At 43.4% G+C, this 24,963-nt stretch overlaps 2 protein-coding genes across 2 annotated transcripts; both read left to right on the top strand.

Moving 5' to 3' along the window:
- The first annotated feature begins 1,429 nt into the window (after positions 1-1,429).
- atxn7l2a (ataxin 7-like 2a) lies at positions 1,430-17,765 on the top strand. Its single transcript, XM_070844931.1, has 10 exons — positions 1,430-1,559; positions 2,608-2,676; positions 3,839-4,178; positions 5,307-5,563; positions 6,703-6,785; positions 9,362-9,573; positions 10,816-10,996; positions 12,243-12,364; positions 15,327-16,296; positions 17,397-17,765. Exons 1-10 carry the CDS (start codon positions 1,430-1,432, stop codon positions 17,412-17,414), a joined length of 2,382 nt encoding a protein of 793 aa, XP_070701032.1. The 3' UTR covers positions 17,415-17,765.
- An 880-nt stretch (positions 17,766-18,645) lies between these two features.
- cyb561d1 (cytochrome b561 family, member D1) lies at positions 18,646-24,205 on the top strand. The gene is made up of 3 exons (XM_070849750.1): positions 18,646-19,176; positions 19,850-19,887; positions 23,696-24,205. Exons 1-3 carry the CDS (start codon positions 19,020-19,022, stop codon positions 24,200-24,202), a joined length of 702 nt encoding a protein of 233 aa, XP_070705851.1. The 5' UTR covers positions 18,646-19,019; the 3' UTR covers positions 24,203-24,205.
- The last annotated feature ends 758 nt before the right edge of the window (positions 24,206-24,963 follow it).

The raw sequence follows: 24,963 nt of genomic DNA, 5'->3' as shown, positions 1-24,963 counted from the left end.
AATAATAAAAGAAAAAATAGCAATAGCAAAATAAATATAAATATAAATATATGGCTGTGATGAAATAAATATTTACACTATGGGATATTTACACTTTGGTTCAGAAATGTACAGGTATGTACAGGAATGAAGGAATGGAATGACATGGATGGGAAACAGTATGTTAACATCAGCCAGTGATGCTGCTGTTAAAGAGTCTGATGGCTGATGGGAGAAATGACCTGCGGTAGCGTTCCTTCTTGCAGGGTGGGTGCCTCAGCCTGCTGCTGAATGAGCTGCTGAGGGCCCCCACAGTCTCGTGCAGGGGGTGAGAGGGGTTGTCCATGATGGACTTGAGTTTTGTTAATGTCCTCCTCTCACACACTTCCTCTATGGAGTCCAGGGAGCAGTCCAGGACAGAAACTTTAACTATAGCCTTTATGACCATTACATACCAACCACTCCTATATACCATCTCAGAGACTAGTTATAGGTGCAGAATACATAGGGTTAGAGTAGTAACACCAGCACCACTACTGATGATGCTACAACTAGAATACTTAAGAGTATTCATACTGACAGTATTCATATTTGGCAGCTGTGGACACAAGCACAGGTTGGCCATAAGAGGGCTTCAGAAACTTAAGATGACCAAAAGGGGGCTACATGGCTTGCAAAATACTGTGCTGTCTCTGCTATCACTGGCAGCCAGAGACACTGCTACATATTCCTCTGAGTGCTATGTTTCGTAATGTTGGCCACTGCCACATGATTTTGTGTATGTACCGATCACAGCCTTAATATGTGTGCCTGTGTGTCATTGTTTTCCTCTATGTGGACATAAATGAGTGGTAAAAATGTGTGTGTGTGTGTGTGTGTGTGTAGAGAGTGGAGGGGGGGTTCAAGGCAGGGTGATGATGGTCAGATAATCTGGGGGATAAAGCTGTGGCTGAGTCTGGTGGATCTCGCCTTGGTGCTCCGGTACCTTTTTGTGGACTACAGCAGGGTGAATAGTCCATCAGAGGGTGGGAGGGATCTTTCAGAGTCCCAAAGGCCCCGTTTGTGTTGTTCCGAAATGGGGCGTTCTGCATAATGAATGCTTTTGCTACTTGAAATAGTGTCGCTCTCATGCACTGTGAACAGCGGTTGAATTTGTGTTTGAAAGGTGCTATACAAGTGAACTTGCCTTATCTTATTTTTTTTTTATTTATCTTATTTACTGGCTTTCTCATTTTTCACTTCTTCTTCGTATAATTTGTTTTAACACTCAGAAGCCACGCAGTATTCCTGTTTTAAGGTGGAGGGAAAAGAGATAAATGACATAATTCAGAGGCTGTCTGTCCCACTCTCCTGTCTGTCGCTCTGTGTGGCTGTCCAAAGAACGCGCACGCAGGAAGTTCCTATCCTGTCGAGAGCGCGAAATATGACGTAAGTTGCTTGCCGCGCAGTGATGATGGCGGTGCGTGAACGCGCAGTAAAAGTAATGGCTGCTCTGGATCGGCGGGTGCCTAGCCTCGATGATTTCGTGGGTCAAAGCTGGAGTGCCTGGACCGAGTGGGCCGGTGTGACAGCGGCGGATGGTAAGGAATCACATTGGCGCAAACACTGGCAGCTACAAAGCAATTTAATCAAAGCACCGGGGTTTATTTTCGTGGAAACGGAGGACAGAGCTAACCATGTTACCCAAACAAAGACCCTGCCGGGTCCTAGCGCTGGGTGGGTAACATGTTGCTCTCTCCCAGGTCCCACTGCATACGCTGTCTTCCAGAAAAAATAAGTGATAGTTACACAGATATAGCCATTGTAGTGCCTATGTCACGGCTTTGGTCATGGACCAAGCTGCCAGCGTTTAAGGGATGTGTTTCATTTTAGTGAAACCGGCCAGGCAGCGGTGGCATCAGAGCGGAAGGAGGCTAGTGTGGATGGTTGGGCGAGCAACTTCTTACCGTGGAAAGCTAGCTAGCTCGCTAGCATGCAAGGCAGACTAGCCGTTGACGACGAGGCTGTTAGCGTTAGCATGCTAATGCTAGCAGCAGCAGCAGGAGGATTGAGAGTAGACGCCGGTGACGGAGGAGGAGTCTGATGCTGTTGCCACCATGTAAATGCTGGCCCAGCCTTTGATATTGGCTAACGTTACTCCGTGTTCTTTTCGCTTCATTATAATGTTCCCCTTTGATTGCCAACGTCGCCGCATCCATTTAAGTGATGTTAACGCTTCTGTATGCGACAAGGTACCTCATATGTGTGACTTCAGCCCAAAAAGTGCTCTTGCCCTTCCCAGCCTTAAGTATGTGCGCTCACTCATTGTCTGGCATCCCTCCAAGTGCTACTTTGTCCATAACTATCAAATAAAGTCCTACTCCACCCCTCAATACCTTAAGCTACTTATTGATGTTAGAAAACTCTGACAAAAATGACTACAAACAGATGACCAGCAGCAGTCAGTGGAGAAGCAGTTGACCTGCAAACCAGTCCTTTATATAACACAGCTTAAGGGCCTGTTTATGTGCAAAATCTGTGGGGTAACGTTAGGCTTTGTCTTGCTGATGAACCTGACATACAACTTTTGGAAAACCTCAGACCTTCCAAGGAACTTATTGAATATGCATCATGTGGCTGATGTTTCAGGGCCTGATTTGGATGACTGCAGCAAGAATGGCAAAAAGGCTGCAGAGGCCATGTCCCTCAGTAAGGATGGTAAGTCTGCCCAATATCATATACAAGACATAGTTACGTCTGGGAAATCTGGAAATAAGAAACCATAAACTGATAATCTTACTTGTGTGTGCTTGAATAACCGTGCATGTACATTGACTCGTAAAGCCTCAATGGACTGTACCTCGGGTTCACTTTGGTCTTCAGCCTTGCACAGACACAGTGAGTAAATGGAGGTACTGGTCAGCAGAGAGCAGAGAGCAGGGCGAGTACTAAAGCTGGGTAATGTTGTGCTCAGGCACCTTCTGGCACCTAGCCTGGCTGTGTGTAGCAGCGGCAGCTGTCCCACAGACGCTCCCCCTATTGTGTGTGCGTGTCAGAGCACGACACGATAAATCAAAATGAGTACCTTGATAGTATGTCTCTGTAAGTATGTTCAGCTTCTCACAGTCATGCTGCATCTATGTCACATAGGAATAACAGCCACAGCAAGCTGATGATTAAAAATAATGAGCTGGGATCTACACCTTTGCTTTGTTTAAAAGTTTATAATTAAACCTTTTTCTTCTGTCTGTTTTTCCACTTAGTTTACATCTACTGAGGGATTTGTTGCAGTTCATGTTGGACAGAAATCCAAATATGGCCAGATATTCCACTACCAGCTTATTCTGTTACGGGGCGTGGGCACTGGGGTCTAACATGTTGGGCACGAGCTGGGATACACCCTATATAGGCCACCAGTCTATCACAGGCAGACATAGTCTGCAGTAAAACCACTTGCAGTGCGAGAACATCCAAACTACAAGACAGGACAAGAAGGCCCAATGGTTAAACACTGCACCACTAATGCATAGTGGCAGATTCAAAACACACCTTTAATCCAGCATCTGTGTCCAGCCTCGCAAATGGCTCACGTAATAAAAAATATTCCAGTTCATATACTTTTATTGAAAGGCAATGTATCATTACTTGTGCAAGGTATTTGCATGGTTGATGATGTCAGAATCCAGGATGTTGGAGACTGTAGGCTACCGATTTCACTGGTATCTTTCTACCAGGTTTTTCTCTCTACTGTCCGTCTATAATGCAGCATCATCCTTGCCTGCTTCAAGTGACATTGTCATGTTACCACTTCTGGAGCATGATATACGTGTGTCCATTGTATTTCCCCTCCTCATCACTCCTCCTCTTCCCTCTCCCCCAGACATGTCTATCTTTGGCCTCTACCCCGGCCATGATGACTTCTACCTGGTGGTGTGCAGCCACTGTGGCCAAGTAGTGAAGCCCCAGGCTTTTGAAAAGCACTGCGAGCGGCGACACGGCCCTCTGGCCAAGCTGTACGCCCGCCTGCGCTCTCCCACCCCTGCACCCCAGCCCCAGCAGAGGCCCCACCACGGCCACTCTCCTTCCCATGGGACCAATGCTGCTTCCGCTTCATCATGGGAGGGTCGTGGCCAGGGGGTCGGGCAGCTACGGGCAGCCCCGCCTTCACCCTCCACCCCACCCCAGTACAGACACTCCAAGAACTCCAAGGATGGAGTACGGTAAGAACAGAGGGGGGGAAGTTGAGGAGAATGTTCTGACCAGAGCTCAGAGGTCACATTAGAATGTCACATGTTTTGATGCACTAATGCAATACTTCTTTCAGCTTGCTTGCATTTTAAAAACTTTTTGTTTGTATGTATGTATGTGACTGGAAATAGTGGGAAAGAGAGAGCCTGCCTGTGTCCAAGGGTAACAGAATCTACCTACTAGCTAGTCTGAAGCTCACTAATTAACACATCATATCTCATTCGTTTAGTCCACACAAAAACTGAAGTTTAAAATGACAATTATGTCTAGGACTATTTCTTGACCAGCAGCAGTAACTTCCTGGCATCTTGTTATTACCACAAGGATGTCAGACAACCGGCAGAGACGCCAGGAGGTTACCGTAGTGGCCTAGAAATACACAGTTGTAGCCCTTTAAGGACCATTACCTTGTGTGTCTTAATTTTTTACATATCATAACCACACAATAAAAATACTACTATTAAGCAGCCTTATTGAGGTGGCAAATTTTACTGCTTCTCATTTCAGTCGGTAAAAATGTAGTGGCCTGAAATGGATGTCACTCACATTTTTATTACATTTTTGGTAGCATTGATTTGCAATTAAACCAGTATATCTATATCAATGCATATCTAACTAGCTGGTTAGACTAGAGTCCAGCTTTACGTGTCTTGAAGCGCAACATATGTTTTAATATTTAGAATAGAAAAAACTGTCCCTCACACTAACCTTTGAAACTAAACTTACAGGGAAACTCCTTCATATACGAGGAAAACAAGGTCAAACATTGATAATGTGAATAGATTGTACTGGCTAAATATGAGCAATTTCTTAACTGACAATTATATGGTGTCTCTGATTGTCTAACCCTCAGCCAATCAAATCACAGTCAAACAATGACTTCAAACTCCTTTAAACAAAGCTCCAGGTGACTGCAGCCTTGGATAAAACTGTAGCTGTTATTTTTGTAAACATGCAGAATGTGAACCTTTGCCCACATAAAACTCTTACAGGAAACAGTTACGATAACATTGTTAAAAGTTTTATTTATTTTGCCAGTGTTGTCAAAAGTTTAGCCAAAAAGTTAACTTTGGACCCACCCTTCCTCTTCCATCACCCAGACATTCTCCTTTGGAGAAGTCTTCCCACAGCAGCCACGCAGAAACATCAGTATTCAAGCAGCCGCCACCTCTGGAGCCCCCGATGAGCTCTCCACCTCCATCACTCAGAGATCCGCCCTGGCCACACGGAAGCACCCCACCCGGTAGACCCACACCCAGTGATAGGCCGCCCACCCCAAACCAAAGGAAGGACTCTCCTTTGGTCTCTGTGGTGCCGAGCCACCGGGTCCCCAGACCCTACAACAAAGTGGCCTCCAGTAAGTACAAATGGAGAGATTTGGGTAATATGGAAAGAGTGAGCAGGTTAGAGGTAGATACTAATCATGTAGTAGATTTACCTGCTAAATAATCATGATCCTGTCTCTTAGATCCATGCTGAAAGTCTTACTAGAGGAAGATGTAATTCTATAAAACTGTATGATATCATCAGACTATGTGCAACAACTGGAATTTATACTCTGGACTCCGAGAATACTTGATCACATGTGAGTCTGAGCATCACTCTGTAAAACGTGGCTAACTAAATATTAAGTCCAAAAACAGCACTGTGGGAGCTGCGACGATGGGTCATTTTGTAAGGATGTAATAATGAAATAACGTTGGAGAGGGCTAAATTGAGCGTGATCTGTGTGTGAAGACTCGTAGTATCCCAAAACACTGCACTGCAGGCTATAACGCTATGAGGCAGGATTTTGTAACTGGGTAAGCTGTTGTGGCAACAGTTTCTTTTTTTTTCCCTCACTGCCTCGACAATTGCAAAGTAATACAGTAGAATTAGGCTGTTCATGTTAAAGTGAATCTGGCAGTGATAAGCATATGTATGTACTTGACTGACACAAAGTTCAATCGGGTTCAACTGACCCTGCACTTTGTCTCGTTTTCTCTGCATCCCTACCGTGGTCTCATTGAAATGATTAGAGTGGTGTGTTTTAGTTTTTTCAGACAGTTTTAATGTCTGTCTGAGCACAGCCTCACACTGTGTTTACACAAGCTGCGTAGGGAAAGCATAATAAAACCACAGCACCTTCAGTCGTCTGTCAGTGTCTGTATAGGATGCATTCAGAGACCATACTGCTGTGTGGTCGCCTGCATTTTGGACATGGTTGAAGCACTAAGAGCCCAATACTCAGTGTAATTATGCATGTAAAACAGAAGAGAATAGACTTGAACAGGTTGTGGTTATGGATGTAAACTTGAGCCGTTATGCAGCCAGTGTAGATGGCTATATTGATTAAATTAGAATCGTATCTTTGACAGACGACTGATGACTAACCGGCTTTTAACACTTCATGGTAAAACTCTGCAGAAAAATGTGGAAATGTCTGTTTTCTGATGTCATAAAGATTTTCGTTGACTGTGTGATGTTGTAGCTGAGATGCTCTTTGTGTGTCCTCAGAGAGGGAGTGTGACTTGGACAAACACTGTGGTGTCCTTGATCCCGACAGGAAGAAAGTCTGCACCCGCCTCCTGACATGCAATGTAAGCTCCAAACACTCAGACACACTCGTATGCCTCCGAGTCCTATGTCTTTGCAAGTTTTCTTCCTCTTGTCCTTGGTTTTTAGGTTTTTAATTGTTCCTCTCTTATTTTCCTTTCTCTGTGTGGTTCAGTAAAAGGTTTAGAGGCTTAATTTCAGCATCCGGTCCTGTCCTTTTTTGCTTTCGACCCAATTAGTACACATCAGAGCAGGAAAGTAGGTTGTGAGTTTGTGGGCTCTTTATCACTCAGACAACAGCCAACAAGTAGTATAATATTTTTGCCAGAGAGCTGACAGGAATATACATTTTTAGTTTGTAACTAATTTCATAGCTGTATGAGATGATATGCAAATGTGTGATGAATCACCACTAGCCTCCAGAACAGCTTCAGTGCTCCTTGTCCTGGATTCTCCAAGTGTGTGGAGGTCTACCGAAGGAGTGAACAGTGTTCTTTCCTCATTTGGTGTTTTGATGATGATGATAATGATGCTCATGGTGGAACGGTACTATTTAACGTTGGCCCACAATCTCCCATAGGTGTCTACAGCATAATGTTACTTCATTTTCATACTCATCAAAGCATTCAGTGTCCTCTGTGGGAGCATGGGCATTCATAATGTGTTTCCACCCATTCAAGTTTTCCTTTTAAATTTGTCATAGTGTATAAATGTATACATTTTATCAGCAAAATGTAATTTCAGCAATTATTGACCGATAATGGCTTTTTGCGCTCTGATGGCATCTTATGCCAACAAGTTACTTAAAAATTCGTGCTTCATCTGGCAGCACAGATTTATGACATCTGAAAATATGGTTTTCAGGGGGCTGAGTAATATGATGATGGAGCAAGTTGAGTCGGTGTGTTTGCTGATGAGCTGCACCTTCCACTACTTAATGCACTTAGTGAGGATGGATGTTCATCATTCTTTGAAGAAGAATTGGTTACCAATCTAGTATTCCACCATAGATGCTTTGTATTGTGTAAAGATGTTTTTACGAGTTGGATGTATTTCGTGTTCTATATTATCAAAACTGCAGTGAAACTTATTATACCACATCGGATTAAGAGGGGAAAAAATCACACAATGTGAGATCAGAATAGATATTTTCGAATAAATGAAACTGCAGTCCATGATCCTTGTTACTGATCAGTACTCACTGATATTGAGTGGTGAAAATGGCTCCCAGCAGAAGAAGAGTCGTTATATGGTGGCTAGTGCATGAAGGAGGAAGTGAGTGTGAGAGGCCACATCTAGCTGAGTAGACAGGATGACCTGATTAACAGGAAATGACAGTAGTGACAGGAAAGAGGCTGGAAAACAGCCAGCATCTTATACCTGCTCTATAGGTGACCAGACTGAGCATGTGGCTGTGTTCTCTTTCCTACCTGCTACTAACAAGGAAATATGTTGCATACCTTTTTAACCGTCAATTTAGAATGATTGAAAGTAGAAATTAGACTAGATTAGATTAGTGTTGTTTATGAGAACCACTGATGCATAAGTGGAATGAAAACAGTAATAGTGCTACTTGATAGTCTATTGAATATAGGTCTTATTGAATAAAAGAATTAACTCGAGACTGTTCAACTGCTGAATAATTAATGAATTATTTTTCTGACTCCTAACACACAAAGCTGTGAGCCATTAAGCTTAATAAATAAACGGCAGCCACCAGTTTTATTTGATTTTATGAGATATCACTGAAATGTCAAGTTAAAACGTTAAATGTTATATTAGAATTTCTTGAATGAGCCAGAGGGCCCAGCATCATTTCCCATTGATTGGGAAGGTCCTGTGAAATGAAGCATTGTTTCTCTGGGACCAATTAATAAAAACTGAAAGAATGTGAGAGAAAACATAAAAGTATCAAGACAAAAATGTGAGTATCCTGAAGTGTAGGACTGAAGTCAGCACCATAAGGGGCTCACTTTCCAGTGAGCTTATGCTAGTTTGGGAGTGGGTGAAAAATAAAGTTCCCCAATAATCCCCACCAAACAGTGGAATGAAACCGTTGTTGTGGCTTGCTAACCAATATTGAAATTAGCTTCTCGTGCGTTCTGATGGTTCAACTTGCTGTCTTGTCTTGCCGTGTGACCATGGCAACCACAAGAAACTGTGTTTAAGAAAAAAACAAGAACTCCCTGAATTATACATCTGTTTACCAGCCGCGAACAAACAGATTAATGAAGAGAAACAGTTTTGGAGCAGCCCCAGAAGGCGATTATGCAGTTTGGGCCAATAAGCATTATTTTCGATATTAGTTAGCTAATATTACCAAATTATTTGTCATATTGCTATCCACTCCCTCTATTTTAACCTACAACCCACTATGTTTTGCTATGTAATGAGATTAGAGTAGGTTTACTCAGTAACCTATGGTGTATCCTGTTCAAAGTACAGAACAGTAATGTTACTGGGTCTGAACGCACAGTTACACCTCAGGCTAGGCATCTTAAGGCTCATCATATTGGGATTTAAGCAAACCGTCTGGCTCAGCAGGCCAGTCCACACGTTTTGAACTGCTACTTGAATTGAAGTCAGTCAAAATGATGCTGCTTGTATCCTGTGTCATCAGATCCACTCCATCCACCAGCGGAGGAAAGTGGTGGGCCGCAGCAAGAACTTTGACCAGCTAGTGGCAGAACTCAAGACCAAGGTTCGTGAGAAAGGGGCCCAATCCCTGGACGGAGGACCCTCCACTGGACGGTCCCCAAGCCCAGAGGCCCCCAGGGAGCAGGCTGGGGCTCCACACTGCAGGAGACCTCTGGCTAGCCTCCCTGCTTTCAGGTTAGTAAGATTTACTGAAGCATACATGAGGATGCATGGTGGCAGCAAGGGCATTTCTAGATATTATAAACCTTTGTCATTATATAAATTATATATCAGATCCTAGATTAAAACAATCTTTTCCTTTTTCAAACAGCCACACATTTACTGCCCACTCATACACACTCACCCACACACACCAGTTGCTGCTTTTAACTATTTTAGTTGATTAAGTGGTTGCGCATCACTAGACATGGTCATCTACTGAAAAATGGGCTTTTACATTTTACCTTGCTTACTTATACACACATCTGATGTAGGTTAGGAGTACGTCACTAATTGTCCAGCCCACACTTGAACCATTGACTAGCTTAAACTGCAGTTGGCAGAATCCAGACTCTAGTCTGCAGTTCTATTCAGTTCTTAATTAAACCACAGAACTACAAAGAATTGCATAACAGAACTGCCAAATAGACTTCAGCTGCCTTCACTTTTAATTATTCCACATCCACACATCCTGCACTCTGCATCTATGTCTTTCTCGAAAGATCCTGAATGTCAACATCATTAAATTAACAACTACACCTGACACAAAGCAAAAGCTAAAGCGGAAGGGTGAATAACAAACGCATCTCTGTGGTGCTGTTGAACTGCACTGTGTTATACAATGTGTCTCCTCCAAAATGATCATACAGGTGAATCAGCACCTCTCAAAAAACAATAAAAGAATAAAACAATCAGAAAGACTTAGAACAATTGAAGCTTAGGGAATGATTGACGCGGGGCAAATGAATGTCATGTAGAGGGCAGTTTCTGTTGGGGAAAAAATCTCAAAATCTTTGCTGGCAAAAAAGGACTGCTTAATATATTTTTTCAATAAACACACTAGACTAATATACATACAACAAGACAGTTATTCAGTCAGTGTTAATTCATACAATTATGAAGTGTTTGTTTACCTTGATAGACAGAAGGAAAATGGATGGAAGTGAAAAGGAAAAATCAGGGAGGGACAGATGAGAGAGAAGAGGAGGCAAGGGGAGCACGAGACACAGGAAGAGAGAGAGAGAGAGAGAGAGAGAGAGAGAGAGAGATGGTGGTACACACACACCCCGTTCACATTAGCCTCAGGAAACACAGGCCTGTCGACATCATGTTCATGGATGTTAGTTACATAGCAATGCATAGCCAATGATTGTGAAACGCTGAGCATCAATGTATCACAGCTATGTATAGAATATTTAAAATGTGTTTGTTTGACAGTCGGACTACGGCAGCGCCAGAGAGCACCCCAGAGGAGGAGAAGCAGCGGCTGGACGAGGGAAGTCTCCGAGCCCCCTCGCCTCTCGTCCATGGACGAATCTCCAGTGATGACAGTGATGCTGAAGGACTTGAAGAGCTCGTTGAGTTGCCATCTTCTGCTGCACATCCCAGACCACAAGCGGTGAGCAGTTTGTGCTTGTGTTTAACAGTGGGAAGAGAATGTCTTGACTTTGTTTTTTTGAATTGTTGAAAGCTGCATTAAATGTTCTCGATACAACATTCAGAACATTAATATAGCTTTAAACAACTCTTTGCTTTGTTTAGATACAGTAAAGGCAGTCTGGGTGGAGAAAGTCACACTTCCTCCATGTGTGTTGTGATTTGAGGTTCTCTGTTCTTTGCTTTGGTCATTGAGATGGCCATGTGTGTTAGTGAGTCAGTGAATCGTTCAGAGACACGACATGAGGGATCATCCAGTTCAACCCGCGTGTCTGTACACCTGTGCAAAAAACTCCAATAATACTCTTAACTGTCTGAACTCTGACCTACTGTAGGCATGAATGGCATGTAACATTCATAAATACAACACAACTGCAAAGAATCCTAGATACTTTTTTAAGATGCTATTTTCTCCAAACCAATTTTGGGTCATCAGACTGCAGCACTTATGTTCTGAAAAGCCTTGGGCATATGAGTGTTGCGTTGCACACTGAAGACATTATCTCTTGTGATGAGATCACAGGTAACTTTTCCTTGTGAGAACTGATCACAGAAAATCGTGTTTATGCGAGCAGTGCAGCTCAGTGGACCACTATTCCAGTGTTGGCTAAACTTCCTGTATGTTCGCTGTAAAAACGGGGAGTTAACTTGCCATGCCTGACTACCACAGGCAGCTCTATCAGAGTTTTATCTTCCTTTCTTATCTTCCTGATCTTGTCTTAATGTCAGTACTTCCTCATTACTCCTGATATCATAGTGAAACTAACAACACATTGATCAACTATGAACCTTTTGACCGCAGTCCATTGCTCAGTATCTTTGTTTTGAGATGCTCAGTCAGAGGATACATTTGTCAGCATGTTGATGTATGGTGATTAGCAAAGTTCTACACATGTGGTATATGTGTTTTATGAAGTTGATGTAGGGAAATGGACAGTAACTACCCATTTCAGTTTGCAGAACTGGTTCAAGTTGGTCCCTGGCTATGGATTGTGATTATGGTTTTGATCCTCTTTTTTTTTTTTTTTACCCACAAACACATCAAAACACCAAGGCACCAGTGTAATGTGATTTGACTGTTGCTATGAGACTACAGAATAACGCAGGATGTCTGACATTGGTGTTGTTTTTAAACCACTACTGGCCACCACTGGTACAGGTAACACGAGGAGCCTGTAACACATTTACAACAAGTCTTCTTTCTCTAGGTATGTTCATTTGGCAGCCATGCACTGGGTCATGGCATCTACACGTTTGACAGGAGACTTCATCACCTGAGGTCGGCTCTCAGCAGCATGCTTGAGCAGCACATCAGCGCCCATCTTTGGAAGTAAGAAACCTGAGCTTACATTCCTGCTCGGCCTTTTTACTTTGCTCTGCTTTTGTGGTGCTGAAGGAAAGTAAAAAAAAAAAAAAAAACTTTGGTTACCTTTGCGCACTGCTTATAGTTCCTTTTCTAAATGCTTCTCCTTATTGTTTTATCCATTCTAAGTGACTGAAAATAATGATGGTACCATCAATAGCTTGTTCATCTGGCATTAGCTTGCATCTTGGATGATCCAATCACAAGTGGACAGCTCTAAGAACGCCAGCTCACACCTGGCATTAGAAGATCTCCACCTGCGTCTCAAGTGACCACTTGTGATCAGATCTTATTTCCCCGCTCAATGTCAATAAACACGTACATCATTTACCTTTGCAAAGACAATATTACTCTGTCATTCCAATTACGGGAATGGAAAGGGGAAATAAGATTTAAAATGCTTCCTTTGTGAATCTGTTAGAGCGACACTTAGCAACCAGGGAAAAATAATTTATTACAGTCAAAATACAGTACGTTAGACTTAAAAATGTAGTGCTAAAAAACTGCCATGATTCTAATGTCTTTAAAAGAACAGAGGGGGTTTGGACCACTGTATTGCTACCCTCATCTTTGGGGGAGGCACGTCCATTGGGCCAAACTAAAAAAATCACATCAAATAAACTCCTACCAAAGATTGTTTCTGAAATCATCGGTAGTTCTTATGACACCGAATGTTCAAGTGTTCATTTGGTTTAATGAGTTACTTGATGCTATAAAAAGGGGCTGTGAGGTCATGACTGGCAGCTGAGCTCTGAGTCGATCAATCTGAGGCTCTTGCAGACCTCTCTTCAGGAATTTTAGGTAGAGTAGTAATGTCAAGGAGCTGTAACTTGAACTGCCCATCACCGTGATTGTTTTTAAACTGTCAATGAGTTCCACAAAGCTCACAAATGAGTCAGTCGAATACAGGCCTCACCAGCGCCCGTATCTGAGATAATTTGGCTTCATCCAGTTGGAGGATGTGGCCCTGGACACATTTGCATAATATGTGTCCCAGATTACCTCTGAATGTAGTCTGAGCGATTGGATCTCAATGCGTTGGGTGCATGCACACCCATTGCTTAGAGCTGTCAGCTTGTGATGGGGTCACCCATGATGCATGCTAATGCCAGGTATAAACTGTGCTAAACACTGGCTTTCACTACTGATACCAAAACAAGGCAGTTTTCACTAAATAAGCCAAAAGTAATGCCACAAGACCACAGGAGTTAAACTACTCACTTTCCTGATTTAAATACTTAATATTCATGTCTAGGAGAACCTGGACAACTTTTCAGGCTCACAAATATTTTTGCTTTAATCCCTGAGATTATTAGCTTTTAATGGGGTGCAGAATTGGCTCCTGTCTTGTATATTGAAGAGGTCCTAATTTCTGATAGAAATGAGCTGTCGGTGCCAGATGGGTGACATGCCTACACCACAAATGTTCAGCCCACTAACACAAATTGGCTGCTACTTTTAATGAGTTAAGCTCTACCACCATCCTGATTACACAGTGAAATTTGCCAAAATGTGCTAGTCCTCAGTGTCATGTTTAAAATACTCAGTAACAAGTGATAATTTGTGAATTGTACCATATCAGCTGTGCCACTCTATTTCCACCTCCATCCAATTTAGTTTTCTTTGTAGATTCTCAGCCACTGTAAATGGATTAAGGCTAGTTGCATCAGATCCTGTGAATTGGTAACACTATCAGATAAACCTGGATGTAACCTGCTGCTTAGTCACGATTAGATGAAGCAGATGGTGTTTTCTGCTGCCCAGAACAGCAGTGGTGAAAAGTCAGAATTTGGCAGTAAGACGGAGACTGATTTCCCTGAATATCAGCGGATATTTCTGGCTTTACATGCATATAAGAAAAAAGCTCATTGGGAAAAAATGCCATGCAGTAACCTAGTTAATTGCAAATCTGTGCCTTAGTGTGGCTTGTTAGAAATCATATTGGTCCCCTACCTGCGTCTACATTTTTAAACCAAGATTGGCATATTGTATCTTAATCATATTTAGATTAGCATACATATTCGGTGACATATTTGTTTGGACTTGCAGCCGTTATTTGAAATCGGTTTTTATTTTTTCAGATCAACCAAGAGAACATGGACATAAGATTAACAAGAAACAGTACAAATAGTGTGCCCTCCCACCCAGCCATAGTAGAGACACCTGAGAATAGGAACTAATGAAGCTCATTGTATTCTGCAGTTTATATCATTACATCTTTTTTGTAATTGGATCAGATTAATGCTGGATCATTACCAGCCTTTGTGTCCATGGGAAGCATTTGACAAAGTTTGATGTGGTCAATGCACAACAAGGAGTTGTGATTTATGAAAATGATGAACAAGGCAAAGGTGAAGTCTGGCATTCTGCTTTGTGTCATAGAATTCACTTCGGCCAAGTCTATTATTGTCTCTGGTCAACCAATTTTTACACTTTTTAGTAATTTGAGCTCATTTTCAATATTGAAGTACTATGGTTATATTGCTTGCAGCTTACAATACATTGATCAGTGATTTAGTGGTCAAGCTGTCAACAGGTTCGACGTGTCCTTTTTTTTTAATATAGAATTTCAGTGGATGCCAACAATCAGAAAATGGTATTTTCTATAAATGGGTTTAAATGAAAAAGACATTCTATATATTATATAATTAACAATATTACGATTGAATGGAGGAAATACAGTATCTGATCTGTGCTTTTATAGACAAATGACAAGCTTGCTGTGATGGACACAATTCAACCAGAAATTGGTATCTCATGCTCATTTCTAAAGCTGAAGTTGCCTCACACAACACACATTAGCCTGAAATGTGTTAGATTTTGTTGAGTTAGAACTGCATGAATGTGCTAAATCAGATAGTTAAACAATTTACTTTGATCTAGTGACTGTTTGACTCACTGATTTACTGATTTATTTTTCAAAATCCAGGAAAATACCTCAAGCCACGGACCTTCAATCTCCACCTCCCTCAGTGAAGACCATCACGTCCTCGTCTCCCTCCTCCTCAGCCACCGCTTCCTCCTCTTCATTACATTGTAAGGTCCGCACAGGAAGTCATATCAGCTCCTCCCTCAAAACTGCATCGTCGTCGTCCTTGTCGTCCTCTTCTTCCAGTCGTGGTCCAGGGAAACCTCCGACAGCCATACAATCAGAGAACTCCGGGGGCAGTGGCAGCAGTAACAGTGGAGGTCATCTGGTGTCTCCGAGTAAACCTGTGGCGGTGCGTCCGGTAGGTCTCGGGCGACCTAAGAACCCTGTGGGGCGTCCCAGCAAGCAGATGCTGAAGCTGCGAGAAGAGGCAGCAGCCGCTGCTACCCTCCGCAAACGCAAGGCCCCGTCCCAGGAAGGGGAACACTCAGGCCCCGACAGGAACTGCATCATCCTCCAGGACCGGGGCCGTCCACCTTCTGCTGCCTCTTCCTCTTCCTCATCTTCCTCTTCTAAACCCCCCATTTCCTCGCCTCTCCCACATGGGCAGACCAATGGCACGCTTTCACCCAGCAGCAAACCCCGCCCCCAGCCCTCCCCCTCAGAGTCCCACTCACCAGCGGCCAAGGCAGTCTGGACCTACAGACGAACACACACTCCTCTGGGCCATTCATCACCCCCAGACCCATCCTCTACAACCAACAACTCCCACAGCCGGGGCGTGGGGGACTCAGGACTGCACGGACAGGGCAGCGGGAGGAGCTTTGAGCACCAGGGGCTGGTGAAGAAACGTAAAGGGGGTGGGATGGAGGATCATTCGCCTTCCTCCAAACTCCCAACGCACCGCCTGCCCTCTTCCTCTTCCAGCTCTGCCACCTCCTCCTCTCCACGCTCTAACTTCTACCCCTGGAAGGACAGTAAAAGCGGGGGGTTGGCAGGGGGTGTGGAGAAGAAACTGGGCACACAGAAGGTGAGTTTGGAGCAGAGGAAAGCAGGGAATCAAGCAGCACACAGGGTGTCAGGCAATATTACTGGTCTTTAAACTTGCAGGTTTTTCCTCCTTCTACAATGAATTGTTAGTGTCCTCGTTCCTTGGCCTGTGACGGTGAACACTGCCTATCTGACAAACACGACACTCATCCTGATTGTTTTTCTCGTCTTACCTGGTCAAGGAAGGACCGGCTGACTGTTTTCCATGCATAAGTCACCCCCTTATTATATGTTCCCAGAAACATTCTTGAAAAGTCAAATTCAGGAAAATCAGAGCTGTGGGCACAAACATCGATCACATAGAGGTTCATGAATTTAGAGGAAAACGCCACAGAAAAGTTGTTTTGAGTAACAAGCACTCGCCTGTCAGCAGCTGTGCTATTAGAAGTTCCAGCTAACTTTTCTTTCCTCTAACACTGGATTACCATTTGTTTTCATTGTGCTTTTGTCATCCAAGCTGATTACAGCTGCTGTATTCTGCAATGGAGAAAGCTACAAAGTTTTCAGAGCCACTACAGTCATGACAATCAGTCATCATGTCCACTTGTGGTTGCTGGTCTGTGTGCTGGTTTTCACAGCTCACGTATTCCTTGTGCTCGTAGACTAATCTAACACAAGTCGGTTGCAAAACATTAAAAATTGATGAACTTTAGGTCCAAAAAGTGTGTCGCCTTACTCCAAGGCTATCTCTCAGCTAAGAGCTGTTTCCATGGCAACAATCATCAGTGACAATTGAGAGACACAGATGCATATCTTCAGATTGAAAAAAGAACTTGTAACCTTTCTTCCACAAGACCTAGTCAGTTGTACTGTTGGGGTTATCGGCTTGAAGCTGAAGCCTCATCGCCTGTGCTTTCTAAATGGAAAGCTACCCAGAATACATAGCGACTTGGTGCATTGAATCCCAAAAATGTAACTTTTAATCGATGTCTTCCCCAGCCATCTGATTTCTCTTCTGATTCTGACTTTTCTGACACACACTTTGTTTAATCTACTTGATTTTGTACAGTTCTGAGGTGAATATTCAACCCAGTTGTCAAAATGAAAGTAACATATTCAAATTTTTCTTTTGTCCTACAGCCAAAACTGCACCATTAAGTGTGCCTGCCTTACAAGCCACTATGAGGGAGCCAGCTCTGCTCAGTCCAAGACTGAGGCAACAGGACTCAAATATATCTGTGTGTGTGTGTGTGTGTGTGCGCAGGTCTGCCTGCCTGCCTTTTGTCTATGGAGCAAACGCTCATGTATGAGTGTGTCAGGTTGTTTGTATGTGCACAGTTCAGTATGGATCTGTTGGTGTGTGAATCTTGTCTGGATGAATGTCTGAGGGAGGAGTGGGAGGGTGGGATGAAATTCAGAGTATGGATTTAGAAATACCTCAAGACCATCCGGTTATGCTGCTAAATTAAATATGTCGATTTATAAAATGGATTAAAAATGTCCTTTACACTTGTTTTCTGTGACTTATTTTTAAGGCCCTGCATTCTATTTAACTAGTTTTCTCAAATTTCACATTTAGTGAAAGCTCCAGTGTCGGACAGTGTCCCAGTATTCCAGCTGTGTATCTGCTGGTTCCAACACAATTACATCATGCACCTGCTGCAGTTCTTGTTTTTTAAGAGGAAAACAGCCTTAACGCCTGAATACATCTGTGGGTACTGCAGCTTTGACCAGGGGAAAATGAAAGCCATTAAAATAAAATCCCTTCAGAAACACGTTGAACATTTAGACATCATGCATACAGTCCTGATACTACAACATGATACAACACTGAACAATGCCAACAGTCTGGAAACCACAGAAGAAGGGAGGGAGTGTTTATTTAATGAAGTGACATTATGTCCTTTCATGTATTTTGTAGTGAAAGCACTGAAACTGTCTGCAGGACCGGTTACACTCCACGATTGTGCCTCTTAAAATGACCACGTGATCATCCACGGGCGGTGAATCCTATTGGTGGCAGTGGGGCCGTCAGTCCGCCATCTGAGTCAATACCGAGCCAGGACTAAAGGAAAGGCAGGAACTAGAGACGGAACATATGTCGAGTTCAGTTCAAACCAGGAAGTGAAACCAAAACAAGCCATCAGCAGATGTGTGCACGGGACTCTCCAGCTGTGGTGGTGTAAGAAACCGGACCATTCTGCCTTTAATCTGGGACCGACCCAGTGTTTAATCCACGGACCACCACAGTGTTTAATCCGTGGAAACTAACCCAGACTACGGCTGGAAGTTCAGGTTTTTCCTCTTTGAAACAGGAACCGAAACCAGTCTTGTGTGAGCAGGACAACATCTGGATTTCACAGCAGACACTATCACAACAAAGGTATCGGGTTATTGAAAAGTAAACCGCCTGGTGCCTTCTTTGTTTTTAGCCTCGGGTTCTTCCAGTTGCACAGTTAGATGTAGATGAATGGTATGTAATGAATTATTGAAACCCCACCGAAGAAGAAGAAAAAAGATACTTTAGACGCGGAGTTTGAAAAACCACGCACCGGAAGTCGTGCGTGTTGTCCCCGTGTCCAGCTTGACTGCCCCGGTGTGCTCGGGTCTCCGGTCCATCCTGACTGTCCGCTTCTTCCTCCGTCACCACACGAACATGGAGCCCGTGCAGTGTTCCGGCAGCACCCGCGCCGCGTCCCTCCGTCTCAGCGCAGCTCTCGCGGCCTCCGGAGCGGGCAGGTAGCCGGGCAGGCGGTCAGCAGCATGCGGTCGGACGTGGAGTACAGCCCGGTGGGAGAGGGGCTGGGGATGCGGGAGTACTGGCTCTACGTGTGGCTGCGGAGGGCGGCGGTGATAGCGGCTCATGTCACCGGCCTGGGCCTGACCCTCATCATCTCCCTGCTGTCCAGACCCGGAACTAGTGAGTGCATCCATGGATGTTTGGAAGCAAACCGTTCTTATCACATTTATCTGCCTGTTAAAGATGAACAAGTCAGTCATTGTTGTGTATGAACTAATTAATGTGGGTGCATTTTATAATAAATAGCCAAGACCAAGTGTTTCTACATATTTAAGGTGTGTGACAAGAGCTTGTAAGATTACAGCAGGTTATCAGCTAAAGGAACTTTTCCTAATAACCACCTGAACATATTTTAGGGATTCAAAGAATCTATTTTTGAAAAACAAACTTGATGTTTATTCTAGGTGTAATACTCCTTTAATAGAACTGCTAAGGCTTACAGGTGTGCTGCTCTGTTCTCCTACACATGGAAACGCGTTGAGCTCCACAGTGATGATGATGATGATGATGGTGCCGTTTGTAAGATGTCTGGCTATAAAAACCTGCTTTGAAATTAGCAGTGAGATGAAACTGCTTCACAAACTGAACGGCTGGTGTTTGTGGTAGATAAAGAACTTAAAAGCAGCAGTTATATGATCAGCAGAACCCTTATTAAATTCATTTCTTTAAAGGCTGAACTATTGTCTGAGTTAGTGTTTCCCTCAGCTTGTCCCCTCACTGGAGTCTTGAAATGCTTTGTGATCACTGTAGTGCTGCACTGGAAGATGCTTACTGGTGCTTCTCTTCGTTCCAGGTCTGTTTTCTTGGCATCCAGTGTGTATGTCTGTTGCAGTAAGTTCACAGTCTATATATGACTTCACCTTTTCCATCTCTCTTTCTGTCCCATCTAACCCTGCTCACACACACACACACACAGTGAAAGGTCCTATCTCTGATCTGATCAGGAGCTTGCTGTCCTCTCATTCTTTCCTGAGAATCAATCAGTGTGTTGATGTCAGTCTCTCTCTCAGTTCTCCTTCAACCAAACTCCTCTGCTCTAGTAGTAAGACGGGCTCCTCCTGCACCCCACTGATGTATTCCTAGCTTCCTTTCTTTTTTTTGTAATTCTCAAGGTGTCGAGTGAACAAATTTCCATGTTTGAATCTAGAAATATTGTCCCAAGGGCCCATTTGGCCGCCATCTTTGTGGCCAGTTTAGCTTTCCAATAAAGTCTGATGGACCCCAGTGTTCTGCATAAGTCACCACATCTGTGCTGAGGTGATAACATTTGTGTCACCCGGATTGACCTTTGCAGAGGTCATCCACTCATGAATATTTTCAAGTTTGGCCTTCAGCCTCTCACTTCTGTAGCAGGGATGGTGGGAAGCCACTGCCGTTGCTCTCTGACTCTTCGGTGTGGAGAAGACACGGCCTTGTTCTGCCGAATCACCAGACCTTGAATGACGTCAAACACAGCAGTGAATGCCTTCAGATGTACGGCAGCTTCATCATCCTGCTCTGTATAAAAGCGTCACAGCTGGTAGCTTGGGCTCCTTGTCAGCGGCGTCCCCCTTCACTGGATGGAGTGCTGTGAAATCTAAGGTGCTCGATGCCAGTTACATGTAAAAGTCACAGGAAGATGCTTCCTCAGCTCTTCTGACCCACCGCCCTTATCTCATTATCTCGATTAAGTACCATCAGTTCCACCGACTGAAAAGAAAGCAGATTGCCACTCATATTTTGAAATGTCAGTTTTAGTTTATTCTACAGTTGGAGTGGATGGTATAGCTTTAGGTTTCTGCACTTATTTCTTTATTTCTTCCAAACTACTCAGTGATTCCCTTCCCTCTATTTTTTATGTTGACCTGTAGCACTGTATGATTTAGATACAGTAATAACATTATTGGTAATAATAAACTTGATTTATATCCCAACTTTTTACATGTGACAAAGTGACTCACAGGAAAAAGCAGCGGATAAACACAGAACAAACAAAAGTTAGAAATCTGTAAAATACCAAGAATGAAAGTGATAAAGACCCAGCACCATATTAGTATACTGTTATATTAAATCTTCCTATAAAAGATTTAAAGATAAAGATTTAAAAAGGATTTAAAAGATGATGAAAAGACATCCTGCACAGTTGATGGAACAAAACAAAAAAATAAAAGCATGTGAGACTTCCTGTCAGTGAGTGGGAGGTAGAATAACGTGACCTTTATTTTAGTAAATAATCAGTTGCTAAAAACATCACGTATCACATATTGAAGGAACATCTAACTTGTGATCTTCAGTATAATATATGTCACCCAGGAGGAGTCAGGGGGGGCACTCAGATTAATAATGATTCATCTGTGACATTTTGATGAATTGACTATATAACTTCATTAGTATATCTTCAGTTGAATATTAAGCCTCCTGTAAGCACTCAGCATGCCTTTACCTTCACACCCCATGTTCTTTCCACTGTGAATAATGGATAGGGGGGGCGGGGGGGTGCCAACACAGTGTTACATCACTGTGACAGCTATTGTGTTACAAACTGACCTAGAATATGTTAGCGAGGACGGCGTTGTCCACTAAAATGCCTCACAGGTTGGTGTTAGGGGTTCTTTCTGTCTTGGCTCATTGCGGCACAGCGAGACGAATCAGTCATGATAACTTACTGTACCAACATCGTGCCCCCCCCCTGTCACAAACAACTCTCAGCTGTGAATCTTTGACTGATGTGTCCATTTTCTCACACAATAGAAGCCTAACCATGAGTCATTGCTCCCTTTTTAATAGGAAAAGGTTTTGTTGGTTGACATTCATACCCTCCCACCACAGACACAAACCAAAAAAGAATGCGTTGGAACAAAATGCCCAGATGTGTCATTTGTTTGTAGGATGAAGCAAACATACTTTAGTAACGCTGATTTCTGATTGGTGGGCAGGTGTCTGATGACATCATACTTACCTCTAGCTGACAGTTTAACCACCAAAAGTTAAGTTACTGATCAAACTTGCACTTTAAATTACAGGTAACTGTGTTATAAAGGTAGTATTCTGCATTTTTCAATAAACCCCATGAACAGACCAACAGAACCAGCAATGAGTCTGATGTCTCCACTCTTTGGCACCGAGCCCATCAGCTACTAAAGTTATCAATCAAGTTATTAATCATGTCACAAATCTAGTCTAAAAAGGCTCAGTAATTTCCCGAGAGGGCTGGTCACTGTAGTTTTTAGCAAACACTACTCAAACAGGGGTAAAGAGAGCATTTGTCGGGGACTATTTTCAGCTGCGGATGAGTCCTCATTTGGCACTCTAGTGAGTGTTTGGGACAGCAGGACTCACTGTGGGGTAATAAAGGAACATGTCACCCAGTGGCACATTAATGTGTTTCTAAATGGGGCTCTATGGCACAGAGGAAGCATGAATACAATACATGCACACAATACTTAGTAGTTAGTAGAATCCAGTGGCGGACCGTGCATTTCACACCTAGGCCTTCAGTAGTGCTCCGTCTGAATCAATCCACCCCTCAATAACCATTTTATGGTTATATAAACCATCTTATTATGCAGAAATACAGTATAAAGAGCCGTTGCATCGCAGATAGATAACTCCTGTAGCCACGATACATGCCTTTATTGAATAAACAAACCAGGGGTGAACAAGTCTCCTTCTACTGCAGCTACAGCCGCCACACACATAAAAAACATCAATAATAACCTCATAAACTTGCAAGATTATTTAGGAAAATAGCAACATTTTACTCCCCAAAAATTCGGATTATTTGTAAACATCCGTATCCGTGCGCTTCAGTTCCATCAAGAAGTCCTTTTCTATCCAGTCAACGGGCCTGAGTACGGTGACGTTGCCGTACGCCTGCTAGAGGGCCCTGGTGCCACCAACTCAACACCTGATCGGTTGAAGCATCAGTTTCATGGACATTTATTTTGTGTTAGAGGGCCTGCAGAGCGGATTGTGAAGGCCTTCGGGCAGACTTCTTTGACTTTGACCCTGCCTGGCAACAAATGATGGCTGAAATGTGATTGGTTAAATGCTTTAATATGAAAATACATGTGTGGAAGCAGCACAACCATCTTAAAGCTATGAAAGGAAGTGGACAGACCATTTGGAATTATTTTATAAGTATTCATGGACAAAATGTAATTAACATCAGTTTGTGATTCCGATATTTTTTTAGGCCTTGCAGGCCCTGAGGGCCCACCACTGGTAGAATACATGCAGTGCTGGTTCTTTTCATGAGATCAGAAAATACAATTCAATCTTTATGGCACATTACAAATAGAGGATAATTCCAATTTATTCCAAGTTTGGCCTTATTTTTTTATAATTTTGGCAACGATTTCTATCAAAACATTCCCATTGCAACCAAGTTGAACAGGACAAAAAACAGTCAGAGCAGTCAGATGATCAGTCAGGTTAGAAACAAAGCTCCAGGTTAGAGAAAACAAACTCAACAGGTCTGTTATAAACCTCTTAGGACAATGAGGAATTATTACCAACATTTCCTTTGTTAAGTGTAATTAGTGTGTTTTTCTCCACCTCATCATTTATTTTCTCACTTTGGAACACCTCTTTCTTATTCTTTGCTCGAAAAGAATTTAAACCCCCCTGTTAACACACTTCTTCCTTCCCTCTCTCGCAGTACTGCCTGTGTATGACTGAAGGCATCCTCCTCTTCTCAGCTGAAGGATCCCTCTTCTGCTTCAAATCTCGGAAGGGTAAGGTCCGTGTGCACTGGTTCTGTCAGGGCCTGGTCCTGATAACCGCAGCCACCGGCTTGGGCTTCATGGTGGCTAGCAAGAACGTGTCAGAGCGCCCCCACCTGGTCACCTGGCACAGTCTGCTGGGCATCTGCACCTTGGCCGCCACCGCACTCCAAGTGGCTTGCGGTATCTGCGTGATCTTCCCCAAGCCGCTGCGTCTGTCCTCCTCTCTGCCGAGGCTGAAGCTGTACCACGCCACCTGTGGCCTAGTGGTCTACCTGCTGGCCACGGTCACCGTAGTGTCGGCCATGTTCTCAGACTGGTTCCAGGCCACGGTGAAGGGGGTGGCCTGGTGGGCCTTCCTCCTACTGCCCCTCTTCCCCGCCCTGGTGGTGATGAACCAGATCACTAACGCCTACCTGCCCCGCAAGAAGATCACCAGCTAGGAGGCACATAGCACGAGGCACCTTTGCTTCATTCCCTCAATGGCCATATTGGATTCACATTGAGAATCAGATGGAAGTAAGTGTCCTCCGCTAAAGCAGTGAAGATGAAATAAGTAAAGCTGGCAGCTTCAGCCCAGTCGGTCCCACAGACCTGTAGAAGAGACCAGTGTCACTGCTTGAAAGGGTTTTTGTTCTGCTGAAACCAGACAATCCTAATGATGTGAAGTCTGAGTGAAGCTGAGATAAAACATGAAAATCTCGAATGCGAACGCATCTCAAGTTGGCTTTTGATCATTTGTTATCAGTTTGTCCTCCTGAGTTGACGATCTGTTTGCACAAATTTGTACCCTCAAATTATTGATTATGTGTGTGAAGTCATTGTTGCAGAAGGAATTGAAACTACAGTCTTTTGTATGTAGCGACGGGCTAGCAGCTGTATTCAAGTTATGGTGTTTATTCCATTTGGTAAATTAGAGGAAGGAAAGAAATAATTTAAGGGTACAAAACACAGATTTTGTGCTCAAGTTACAAGTTGGCATGGCATCCATTACGAGGTAGTCCGGACTCAGCACACTTCAACACACCGAGTCTCCTTGGAGCATCTAGTGACCAGTAGGAAACCTTCAGATTAAAACACGTCTCCTCTGGTATCTTTGCTGCCTTCGAGCTCCGACTCCTCCTGAAATAAGAGGAACCTAATGAGACTTTGCATGATATGCGGACTACCATGCCGAATGTATACACACATGAAACACAGGACA

This window comes from Pempheris klunzingeri, chromosome 2 (assembly GCF_042242105.1).
Source record: "Pempheris klunzingeri isolate RE-2024b chromosome 2, fPemKlu1.hap1, whole genome shotgun sequence".
Lineage (NCBI taxonomy): Eukaryota > Metazoa > Chordata > Actinopteri > Acropomatiformes > Pempheridae > Pempheris > Pempheris klunzingeri.
The sequence above is the reverse complement of the archived record's forward strand: the minus strand, read 5'-3'. Positions and strand labels throughout refer to the sequence as shown.